The 13599-nt window shown below is 37.5% G+C and overlaps 1 protein-coding gene across 1 annotated transcript; it reads right to left on the minus strand.

Moving 5' to 3' along the window:
* Positions 1–6291: 6291 nt before the first annotated feature.
* On the minus strand, positions 6292–7242 carry LOC110540577 (olfactory receptor 6C6). The gene has a single exon (XM_021627334.1). It carries the CDS (start codon positions 7240–7242, stop codon positions 6292–6294), a length of 951 nt encoding a protein of 316 aa, XP_021483009.1.
* Between the last annotated feature and the right edge of the window lie 6357 nt (positions 7243–13599).

Below are 13599 nucleotides of genomic sequence, written 5' to 3' on the forward strand. Positions count from 1 at the left end.
CAAAATGATAAAGAAGGCTTAGGTTTCCTGGGTTATGTAGGCGAATATGGCAAAGGTTGCCATTGAATGAATGAGTATAAGTCCAAGAGAGATAGCCAATGCAATTTCTTGCCATTGAAAAACAATATGGGGGAGAGGGTGGCTTGCTCAAGGCTGCATAGCAAAAAGTATAAGGCATTTGCCTCTTGTTAGTAAGGAAATAAGGCAGAAAACCTTAACTAAGTATTGCAGATCTAATGCATGCTACTACAGGCAGTACTACTCTAGACTTGTCCATATATAAACATCTTACACTATCCCCAAATATTCAATATTATAAAATATCTACTGGAGATTATGGTCCTTTGCCTTCAGGGACAGTAGGAATGGTCTTGGAAAGAAGCAGTTTGATATCCCAAAGATTCATTGTGCCTTTAGGAATAATGGATGAAGATTTCAAACAAGAAATTAAAATAATGGCTTATGTTAAAAAAATATGCAACTTAACGAGGTGATAGGATTACTCAGCTGCGCTATTTTCCTATATCAAAGGCAAAACTACTCTAGTAGAAAGAGCAGGAAGGTTTGGAACTACAGGAAAATGTGTATTTTGGTAAACTGTTGTTAACGATCAGTGGCCAAAATTAAAGTTACCAGTGAATAACATTGAAATAGAAGGTTTCATGGATACAGGAACTGATGTAACTAACATTTCACAAACATCTTGAAATTCAGAATGGCCATTTTGAAAGGCTTATACCCAGTTTCTAGAAATTGGAATGTTATCTCAGATAAAACAAAGTATGAGATGGCATAAATGTGTGGAACCAGAGGTCAAATAGGAAATTTAAGGCTAATATAGCCATAAATATACAGAGTTAAGGCATATAACAGCAGTGGACAACTCAGATTAATATTCCCTAAATACCAGACGCAATCCCTAAAATAAGGGGTGAAATGAAAGATGCTTATGGGAAAAGTGTTGAAAATGTAATTCAGAACAACCACAGACTGTTCAGGATGTCAAAAACAGGACACAACAGGGATTTAGTTTCCAAATTCATAATGGGGGGGGGCAATGTTGAAATTATACCAATGGCCCTACCCTTAAAATGGTTGATGAACAAACCTATGTTGGTAGAGCAATGGCCCTTGACTAAGGAAAATTACAGGCATTTAAGAAGCTGGTACAAGCAAAATTGAAGCTTAATATAAGAAGAGTCTACCAGCCCACGGAATTCCCCTGTATTAAAAACAAACAGGACAAATGGAGAATGGTAACAGATTTGAGAGCCAACCAGTGGATTTGTTACAGTCTGGAATTCTTTTACCCTCTTTGTTACCTAAGACATGGCCTAAATATTGCTTCTTAATAGGTATGCCACACAATAGTACTGAACAAGCAGTTTTAGAAAGATCTAATTGTACCTTAAAAGAAATGCTTATAAAACAAAAAGAAGAATAAAGACTTCTAGGGATAGACTAAATAGGGATCTGTTAACTTTAAATTTTCTGAACATTAGTAAGAAGGGAACAATAGTGGCTGAGAGACACTGGGTTATAGAAAAAATGTGGAATTAAATCAGACTATATACTGTAAGGATGTGTTAACATCAGAATGGAAGTCAATGAATGTCTTGCATTGGAGACATGGATGTGTTTATATGTCCACAGGAAACAAAAAGTTGTATATACCCTCAAAACTTATAAAGCTTAGAGTTGAGCAGGGGACTTCTTATGAAAATTTGACCACTGACCAGAAATGGGCAAAAAAGAAAGCCTGACTAGCCAGTGTCTTCCCCTGCCAGCGAGAAAGCCTGGAAAAAAATCACTTAACCACTGAGAGGCCTATGGTCTTTTGTCTCCTACAATATACAGCCCAATATAGTACAACAGGCCTATGAGCAGGACTTTAAGACAGACTATACTATCACATCTGACATGCCCAAGTCAGGGCTGCAAGCTAAAGGTCCATAGAGCTGGGGGGTGAAGATTAAAAAGACTTCAACAAGGAACTCCAGGACATAAAATGCTAAAAGATAAGATAGTTCAAGAGTATAAAAGGTTCAATAAACGGTACCTAAGTTACAGGAAAGAGATTCATTGGGGTTAAGTTTTTATTTCAGTTGTGGATATTTCCCTGAGAGATCAACAGGCAGATCACATAAGACACCTGAGAACCCTGGAAGCAACTTTGGAAAGAATAGGAAAGCAGCTTCATAACTGCAGAATTAGTAGCTAAGACAAAAGTGGGAAATGTAGTGTGATTTACTTTATGTGCCTTTCCCTATAAGGATCCCCAAATGGCTAGTATGCTTTGGACCAATGCAGCAGATTTTTCAAAAGAAATTCTTAAATACAAAAATGGTAAGCCTTTTGGATTTTAACATTGATATACTTCAAGTTCTTAAGTACTGTAAATAGCACACTAGACTAAAATACTCAGAAAACCAATCTCATATTTTAAGGAGAAGAAAATGAGAACAAAGACTGTCTCTGACATGAGCTCAGGGGCTGGCTCTTTGATCACCTCCCCGTGAGGGGGTAGCAGCCTTACCAGGTCACAGAGGAAGACAGTGCACCCACTGCTGATGAGACCTGATAGGCTATGGTCAGATGGAAGAGGAGGAGGAGGACCTCCCCTATCAGTGGACTTGGAGAGGAGCATGGGAAGAAATAAGGGAGGAAGGGGGGGATTGGGAGGGAATGAGGGAGTGGGCTACAGCTGGGATATAATGTGAATAAACTGTAATTAATATAAAAAATAAAAGTAATTTTTTAAAAAACCTTATTATAAAAGCAGGATACATGAATTTATTGCCACCAAGCCAGCCTTAAACAAGATAATGTTTAAGAGAGAACTGAAGAGAAGTATAAGTATATACAAGTAGCCAAAGGAAATAAAATAATGTTAAATAAGTGGTTAATCAAAAGACAACCAATAAAACAAACAGCACAAAATGAACAAGTGACAGGTATCAATATACATCTTCCAGGAATGGTTTTAAATATCAATGGTCTCATGTACTCAATGAAAAGGCACAGGACAACAGATTGGAGTAGGAATCATGATTTATCATTTTATTGTCTTTAAGAAACTCACCTCAACATCAGAGATAGATACTACATTATAAAAGGCTAAGGTACTTAAAGCAAATAGGGCCAGAAAACAAGAGGCATTACTCTCCTGATACTTGAAAATAAAGACTTCAAATTAAAACTTATAAGAGATAAAAATGGAAAGGAGACTGTTGATGACTGCTTCAATTTTCTTGGGGGATATAGGACTATTCAATCTTTCTACCTGATCTTGACTTAATTTTGGTAGATGGAGTCTATCAAGAAAATTGTCCATTTCATTTGGATTTTCAAATTTTGTGGCATATATGCTTTTGTAGTACGACCTAATGATTGTTTGGCTTTCCTCTGTGTCTGTAGTGATGTCCCTCTTTTCATTTGCTGATTTGGATAGTTTCTCTCTGCCTTTTAGTTAGTTTGGCTAAGGGTTTGTCTATCTTGTTGATTTTCTCAAAGAACCAGCTCTTGGACCCTGAGATTTCACCTCACACCCATCAGAATGGCTAAGATCAAACACTTGAGTGACGTTCCTGTCCTCTCCAGATCTTACTATATCCCACTTTTTTTCATAAGATTCCATGCGTTCTGCCCAACAGTTGGCCATAATATCAGCATCTGCCTTGATAGTCTGCAGAGCAGAGTCTCTCAGAAGCCCTCTGTGGCAGGTTCCTAACCTGTTTCCTGTTTTCTTCTTCCTCTGATGTCCCAAGGAGAGCAACAGAACCAGAAAATTTGAACACAGGGGACTTTTCAGAGACTCATACTCCAACCAAGTACCATGCATGGAGATAACCTAGAACCCCTGCACAGATGTGGCCCATGGCAGTTCAGTGTCCAAGTGGCTTCCATAGTGATGGGAAGAGGGACTCCCTCTGACATGAACTGATTGGCCTGCTCTTTGATCACCTCCCCCTGAGGGGGGAGCAGCCTTGCCTGGCCACAGAGGATGAAGGTGCAGCTACTCCTGATAAGATCTAATGGACTGAGATCAGAGGAAAAGATAGGGGGACCTCCCCTATCAGTGGACTTGGGGAGGGGCATGAGTGAGGAAAGGGAAGGGAGGTGGGATTGGAAGGGGAGGAGGGAGGGGTTTATGAGGGGATACAAAGTGAATAAAGCGTAATTAATAAAAGTTAAAAAAAATTTAAAAAAACCTCAAGTGACAACACATGCTGGAGAGAATGTGGAGAAAGGGGAACCCTCCTCCACTGCTGTTGGGAATGGAAACATGTACAACCACTCTGAAAACCAATCTGGCACTTTCTCAGACAATTAGGAATAGTGTTACCTCAAGATCCAGCTATACCACTCCTAGACATGTATCCAAAAGATGCTCAAGTACACAACAAGGACATTTGCTCAACAAGGAGATCAAGAGAACCAAAAATTTCTGGGTCCATGGTTCTTTTCTGTCCAAGTGGGTTCCCTGGCAATGGGAACAGGTCTCTGACATGAACTCATGGGCTGGATCTTTGACCTCCCCCTGAGAGGGGAACATCCTTACCAGGCCACAGAGGAAGACAATGCAGCCAGTCCTCATGAAACCTGATAGACATTGATCTGAGGGAAGGGAAGGAGGACTTCCCCTATCAGTGGACTAGGGGAGGAGAATTGGTTAGAGGAGGGAGGAAGGGTGGAATTTCGAGGATAAGGGGGCTACAGCTGGGTTATAACGTGATTAAAGTGTAATTAATTAAAAATAAATAATTTTTTAAAAAAGAAAAAAAATTATGATATTTGTGTCATGACCATTTTCCAAAACCAATCATAAGTTATAATGTAATAATCTTGTATGAAATTACTCCAGTGATATCACTGTATTTCCTGGTATTGTTTACAAAATGAGTATTTGATCACATTATTGAAGGAAAACTATGAGAAATAATTCATCAAATATCTATATCCTTAGTATTTTGTTTGTTTCTAATAAAGCATAAACTTTAGTAACAAAGAAATCGAAGGTAAATTAAGATGTATGATAATGTTGTGGGAAAATGAAAAAAACTTGCCTAATTTTGTCATTTTCAATACTTTGCCCATAATAAATCCTGTTACATATTCATCCATCCACCTCTCCAGTCTTGTTGCTTTCACCTTCATTGTCATATTAATTGAACTGTGAAACAGGCATCTTTGTGTCTTTAGAGGTTTAAGCATTATATTTTACTGGGTATTACGTAGCTCCATTAGAGAATATTCACTGAACAACGGTATGGATTGCATTTCGCCTATGTAATACCTAGAGAAGCTAGGGCAAAACATTTGTATAATCTGTACTGAAAGAGTCTGGTAAGATGTGGGGGTGGTGTGTGATATTGGGAGGTGAAGTGCAGGTGTGCTCCTTGTGGAAGTCAGAGGAAAACTCTTAGGGATAAGACCTTACCATGGTGTCTGAGAATCCCAGGTGTTGATCTTTAACACCAAATCATCTTGGCTCCTATAGGGATAAGTTCAACAAGACATTTTTAACTATTAACTATGCTCACTTTGGAGTGTATAGAGTTGTTTAACACCCATGTAGAATTTGTACATGCTTGTACCTTTGTCTTCTTTCCTTTAATGTATTTAATAATTAAAAAAATATTTCCTTACAGTTTGAGATTATAATTCTTTTGCTCCTCCCTTTACTCTATCCAACCCATTTCATATGTCCTTCCTTGCTCTCTTTCAAATTCACATTGTCTTTTTTACAGTAATTGTTGATTATATGTATGTTACTTTTAAACCTCAGAATGATTATGTTCTTTTGAAATATTTTTCTTGAAATTCTACAAATGTCACCCCATCTGTCCCACAATTATTTTGAAACATTAAATATAATGATAACTTAGTACCACATAAACATATTTAGTTTAAGTGTTTGTGTTCTTCATAGATAATAAAGACCACTTACACGAAAGTAATGAATGTCTCCCAATGACTAGAATGATATAGACACACATTGTACTGATGCTCAATCAAATTACAAATCACACACAATATTTCTACTCTAAAAAGTTTATCTTAATTAATGCAATGGTTTCTGAAACATAAACATACTTTTAGAACAGAATTGGAGGAAGTTAGGTATTGCAGAGTGCAGCCTTTCATGGGAAAGTACAATGTAAATTGGAACTGACAGGATTTTTCAGAAATAAAATTCTGTATGTGAAGTAACTGCTTACATAGAAAACACAATCATAAAAATACATGACATAGATTTCCAGTTTTTAAAATAAATGATTGTAATTTATATCAACATTTTAAACTGTATTTTGAGAAACACAAAGTCTTTTGTAATACATCCCAGAAGACTTCTTTTACCTGCTGGTTTCTTAGTGTATAAATGAAGGGATTCAAGAGAGGGGCAACTGAAGTATATAGCAAAGCTACACCTTTGGACACAGTCACTCTCTCCCTTGCAGATGGTTTAATATACATGAAAATGCAGCTACCATATGTTATGGCGACAACAATCATGTGGGAAGTGCAGGTGGAGAAGGCTTTGGTTCTTTGCTGTGCAGAAGGGAAGTTAATAATAGTCTTAATAATGAAAGTGTAAGACAGACTCACTAGTACCAGTGTGACTACAAGTGTCACCACAGCCAAGACAAAGGACATCATTTCTAGGACACGAGTGTCTGTGCAGGAGATCTGTAAAATAGGAGAAGTTTCACACATAAAATGGTCAATTGTTCTGGAATCACAGAAATCCAGCTTCAGACCCATGGCCAGTGGGGGAAAGATGATCAAAAACCCAGTTACCCAGGAGCTGAGGACAAGTTGGTGGCACACTCTGCTGTTCATGATGATAGGATAGTGCAGTGGTCTGCAGATGGCGACGTATCTGTCATAGGACATAGCAGCCAGGAGATAAAATTCTGTGACTCCCAGCAACAAAATGAAAAACAATTGAGCTGCACAATTATTATAGGAAATAGTTTTGTCTCCAGTCACAATGGTTGTCAAGAACCTGGGAATACATACTGTTGTGAACAGAATTTCCAAAAAAGAAAAATTACGGAGAAAGAAATACATTGGAGTCTTAAGACGAGGGTCCAACAGGGTGAGAAGCACAATGATTAAGTTCCCCACCAGACTCATTATATAATTGAGAAAGAGAAACATAAAAACCACAACTTTCAATTGAGGGTCATCTGTCAGTCCTACAAGAATGAAGTCAAGTTCCATTGATTGATTCTTCATCCTGATTTGTGAACCTTAGCAAACAAATATAAGAAACTAGAAAACAATAAATATTTTCATGTGTATTAGAATTTATGTACCTACACTCAAGCAGAAAGGGGGCTAGATCATAATATCAATTTATTAATGTTTTCTAGGTTGAAATTTCAGGTGACACGTAATTATATGCCATAGGTAAATTAGAAACTTGTCTTAATCTGTCTTCTTTTTCTCAACATTCTTCACATAATTCCCTGCTCCCAAATGAAATAGTATTTTCATTAATTTGCATAAATGCAAATTAACACATTTATTTCCAAATGACCTCTGTTATCATGCAGGCCACAAGCTTTTGATCCCCCTGCTTGAACTTCTGAAGTAGCCTGGATAACAGACCTGAGCCACTGGTCCTAGCTTACTTGTGATTTTTTTTAAACATTTAAAAAAATAGAGAGAATAATTACAATATGTCCTCCTTGCCTTTGATCTTGATAAATTTTCCCAGGTGTCCTGCTCCCTTGTTTTCTTTCAAATTTGTAGCCTCTTTTTCTTAAATATATGTATATACCTAGATACAAAAGTATGCCCTGCTGAGTCTGTATAATGTTACTTAAGCAAGTTTTCAGGGCTGATGGTTTGCTGTTGAGTAATCAGTTGGTGCTTTCTTCCATTTAAATGAGCTTACTAAAGCTCCTTCTTTGCTACTTTATGCTTTTTTATTTGTCTTATTACCATTGTTTTTCCTTTCATAAACTACATTCATAAACCAATTTAGGGAAATACTGTTCTACAAACATAATAGAATTTTCCCAAAGCCAATATTCACCGATAATTTTAAGATTGGCTTCTTAAGATGTTCAGGGATTAGTCACTGAGCACTTACAAGCTTTCATCACGTGAACATATTTACTATTCTCTTGTTATCTTTAAGGCTCATATTTGAAAAGATTAGTATACATTAGTCATTTCTGAAGAATGTATGTTTAGAAGACTTAGAATTATAGTATTACCAAATCACAAAAATTGATTATTCTAGATTTTCACACCACTTTATAAAAGTAAAAAAAAAAAAAAAAAATAAGGCACATTAGTTAATCTGTTTTTTAAAAAGCTCAAAATACCTACCACTTAAAACATTATAAAAAATAAAAATTTAGTACTCCAAACATAATTCCCTTATCTGGACTTACTGTGCATTTGCTTTATTTCACATTTAAAATTAATTTAAAATCAGCATGGACTCACTTTTTTATGACTATTAACCATTCTGCTTTGTTGAAGACAATTTTGATTGTTTAGGTGATCGTTATTTTACTGTTCAGTAGAAATATTCATTGCTAATATTTTCTGTCAGAAAAGGCACAATACATAGTATATTTCCATAAAGATTTTTTTTTACATTTCTTCAAATTTATATTTATTATGGAAACTTGAGATTATGATGATAATTTTAGAGAGTGCCATCTAATAGGCTGAATTTTGTGAAATTTAATTCTTAGTATTGAGATTTCTGTCATTCCAATCCTCCAATTAGATGCCATTCTTAAAGATATAGTAAAAACAGGAGTAATAAGAATATGAGATCATTGGTGAAATGTACACAACTCTTAAATCAAAGAGCTGCCTCATAGCCAGCCATGCACTTATAAGTGCTCTAGCTCTATTGTTTCCCATTTCCTAATAACTTAAGGGAATCCGCTAAAATTACAACAAACTCTTCTCTGGGGATTACTGTTGCAAAGTACTCATTATTGGTAATAAAAAATACAAGGTGTATCAAAGCTTTAGAAAACCATCCCAGAGGAGTGTCATAAATGTCTCAGAAAAGTCAGGAAAATATTTATCAGTAGTTTACTGTAGTTGCTATGTATTTTCCAAAGTTATCTCCCTGTTGGGTTTTATGGTTTATAACACATTTTATGCTTTTATAGACAATTTTAATTATGTTGGATTGTTTTGTTTTTACTTTGGTCTAATCTTATTTATTTTTGCTTTTGTTATTGTGTTTTTGGTATCATATTTTTAAAATCATCATTAAGAACAATATCATTGGGGCTAGAAATGTGGCTGTATGGTTAAGAGTGCTGACTGTTCTTCCAGAGGACCTGGGTTTGAATCTTAGTGCCCATATGACATCACAACTCTATATAACTCCAGTCCAGGAAGGACAACACCTTCCTCTGGTAGTACACCTTCCATGGGTACTGCAAGCATGTGGTATGCAGTCATATGTTGTTATAAAGAAAGAAAATCTCAATCATTTGATTTTACCAAAAAAGACTCAGGAGCCAGATGCTGAGGTATAAACCTGCTAGCTCAGAAAGGAGGAGAAAGCACCCAGCTGGCCGTCCTAGTTAGCTCATGTCTCAGAAGTGAAAAGGTCCTCCTACTCATCTCACATCCCAGAAGGAAAAATGCCTTCCTTTTCTGCTCAAGCCACAAAAGAAAAAAGCCGCTTCTTCTCCACGCTGTCTTAAATACCTTTCAACTCAATGTCCATCCTTCCTATTTTCTGTGTGTCCCTCTATCCATCCTCCAGACTTCCTCTCACTCTCTATGTTGTTTTTTTCCATGTTCACTTTGTTTATCTGGTTGCTTTCTCTGCCTTCTGACCTAAGGTTAACTTTATTTAATTCTCTGCACAGAAAGCTCTTGGATTAAAGGTGTGTGCTAGGTCTGATTCATACCCCAAGTACTTGTTTACAGTAAACAGAAAGTTCTAAGATCAAAGACTGAGCCAAACCACAATTAGAAACAGAAATTTACAGTTCACAGTCTCAGGGTTCACAATGAGATCAAATATCCAGCAATAGAGACACATGCAGACAAAACACCCATACACAGAAAATACATTAATTTTTTTAAATAAAGAAGACCAATATCTAAGTTTTCTTCTAAGACTTTTAAAATGTTGGTTAGTATTTCAATTATATATTATATGTTATGTATTTATATATTTATTTATATTATATGAATTTATATAATTCACTTAAAGTTGATTTTTGTTTGTTATATAAATCAAGTATCTATTAACATTTCTTTGTGGATATCTATCTTTTCTAGCATCCTTTATTGAAAAGAATATCTTTTTACATTTTATATTGTTGGTATACATATTGACTGTGTGTTGACAATCTTAAATTTGGGCTCCATCTTTTCTTATGTTGGTTTACATACTTAATTTTATGGTAGTACAGTAGTCTTTTACTTTATATCACTTGGTGTTAAAAGAACTCTTTCACTGTATAGTGGTAACAACTATATAAGTTCTCTTTATAGGGTGCCAATAACAAACCAGAGTCTGACTTGGGGAAGCAAGAATTTAGTGGGTGTTTGAATAGAGGAAAGATGAGAGGTGAGTTATAGAAGAGTATAATCCCAAGCAGTCACACCACCCCAGGATATTCTATAGTGTAGCAACTCCCAATATCACAAAGAACATAATCACACAGACAATGCTGGAGGTACATGAAGGAGCAGTTGTAATTCTGGGTGATGATCTAATGACTGCTCCCAACCCCTCCAAGGCTAAAGGAACGTCAACAGTAACAGGCACTGTCAGGGTCAGGGTTAGGTCTCTTGCCAGTCCTCATAGCTGTCCTGGTGATGATGATGAGGGTTAGGGTTAGGTCTCTTGCCAGTCCTCATAGCTGTCCTGGTGATGATGACTGCTATACTCAAAGGATATCATTCTACAGTAACCTACTGTTTCCTCCATTTCTTGTATTTTCTTCCCAACTATGAGATGTTTCCCAAGCCTTGGAAGAAGTGACATAGTGTCTGATTATTCTCCACCATCTCAACCTGCTTATTAGCCTATCATGGTCACATATATGAATATATGTGTAAGTGTTTGGTCACTGACTCATGAGCTTGACTCTTTATGAGTCTGAAGTAATCACTGATCACTGTCAAAAGATGCTTCCCTGACTAATGTTAACAATAGTAATAACATATAGGCAAAATCATAAATATTCAAGAAGAGTTTGATGCATTACATTCCTTTACCAAACAAATACCTGCTATTTCCCCACTGGTGCCTATGACTTCATCAGCTATGAGATTTTGTCTGAGTTCACATTACCAGATTTAAATCACACCCCCAAACTGAATGATTACTAAAATCAATAAAAGGTTGTTTGTACCCATAACAGTCCATGCCACGATTGCTATAGCTAGTATGCTTTGCTTGGAACTTCTACAGTGTAACACACAGGGTTAATAAGTGAGTAGAAATTCAGACCATCATTTTTCCCAATGGCTTGCATAGCTCCATCCATCACTATAAAAGATATGCAACACGGAAGGAATGTTTCCAGCCCACTCCACTTTCTGCAACAGAATTGTGCTGTGTCTCTAACAATTGATCTCAAAAGTTAGTACTAACATGCAATCAACAGCAATGGCACTAGTCATGTCAGGGACCCTCTAAGGACCCTGTGGCCAACAAATCATAGGGAACAGCCCACTCTTAGCTCATTTATCTAGGGTGTTGGTTCCTGCAGTGCCTTTTCCTAGCCTCACAGGACATCTTTACTCATTTTTTAAATGCTGTTAAAACATTTACAGACATAGGCTGTCACAGAATTTTTCAAATACCTGAGTGTGAATCATCTGTGCCTTACACAGCTATAGTAGTTTCATTTTCTGTTTTGGTAATAAAATATTTAATCAAGAAAAGGTTTATTTGGCTCTTAATTCCAGGTCATAGTTCATCACTGCAAGAAAATCAAGGCAGGAAGAAGGAGAAACAGTCAGTTATATTATAGCCACAATTAAGACCAGAAAGAAACAAATTAGTGAATGCATGCTAGTGCTAATTTCATACCTTTCATTAATGTCCACGAAATGGTGCCAACCATATTCAGGGTAAATATTCCCATCTTTGGTAACATAATCAAATTAATCATCCAAAGACCAGTGCACAGGTAACCCTGTATACAATCCCTCCTGAGAATTTCTTTTCACTTGATTCTAGATTATGTTAAGTTGGCAAATAAAGTTAACTATCACATTCATAAAGCTCTGAAGAATTCTGAATTGTTTCCAGACCTTGCACTTTTTTGCTAACCAATTTCCTAGACTTGTTATTTTATGTGTACTTGTGTGCCTCTCAAATGAGTTTACAAACGTGTAAAAACACTCAGCTAGCATTATGTCATCTACACAGGGAAAGAAAGAAAGCAGGCTCCCTGGCCATCATTCGATGACTCATGAGCTTGACTCTTTATGAGTCTGAAGTAATCACTGATCACTGTCAAAAGATGTTTCCCTGACTAATGTTAACAATAGTAATAACCTATAGGCAAAATCATAAATATTCAAGAAGAGTTTGATGCATTCCATAATGGGGCTGTGCAGATAGAGGAAGTACTCTGACAATCCATGATCATCTGTTTCAAGTCAGTATCGGTTTATTTAAGGAGTCAGATGCTGAGGACAGAGCCATGCCCATAGTAGGAGCCACTATATATGCAAGTATATGGTAGACAGATGGGAGAGAAAGAAAAGTGGAACAGTTCAGGGAATGTGAAAAGAGGTGAAACTGGAGATATGAGGGTGGAGAGGAATAGCCTGTTATGCGTAGGCATTCCTACCACTTGAGGCCATTGTGAGGTCCCAATCCATTCTGCCACTGAAGGCCACGTTTGGTTCCATCGCCATGAAGCAGCAGCAGCAGTCTGTGTCAATATCCACGACTCATATTAACACGAAAGACCATGAGGACATCCCTGATCTGGGAAGCTGCCTGGGACTATGTAGATCTCCAAGGGATGTACAGAGCTGGGCCTGCCCCTCACTGATTATAGCACTATGGACAGCTCACCCACCTCTTACCAGATGCAGTGTTTGAGAGGCCAGGCCCTGCACCTTGCCCAGGCAGCACAGTGGAACTGGCTTTGGTGGCACAATGTGGGTGAGCCAGCTGGCCCTGCCACTCATTGGTCATGAGGTAGTGTGAGGGTAGTGGTGATGCTCTCCTTGTCTTGAACCTTGCCGCCTGCAGTAGTCAGGAGAGCTTGTCCCAAGGTCATGAGAGTGGGAGAACTGTTCCTCCTCCTCACTGGCTGCAATAGTTGGAACAGCTGGTCCAGCACTTTACCTGAACAGCACAGGAGAAAAAGATACAGGTTATTCAGCCCCAAGGTGTAAGCATAGGAGAGATGGCCCAATCCTTCACAAGCTGTAGCACTCAGGAAAGTGGGCCCCTCACCTTGACTGGGCAGTACAATAGAGCTAGCCTTACTAGGTGGCACACAGGTGAGTCAGCCTGGAAGGCATGAGAATGAGAACTGACCCTGCTCCCTGACCCTGAAGCATTGGACAGGCTAGTCCAGGTAATGCTGGAGAGCATGTCCTGGTGGTGTAGGTGCTGGT

Source organism: Meriones unguiculatus, chromosome 7 (genome assembly GCF_030254825.1).
Source record: "Meriones unguiculatus strain TT.TT164.6M chromosome 7, Bangor_MerUng_6.1, whole genome shotgun sequence".
In the NCBI taxonomy this organism is placed as follows: domain Eukaryota; kingdom Metazoa; phylum Chordata; class Mammalia; order Rodentia; family Muridae; genus Meriones; species Meriones unguiculatus.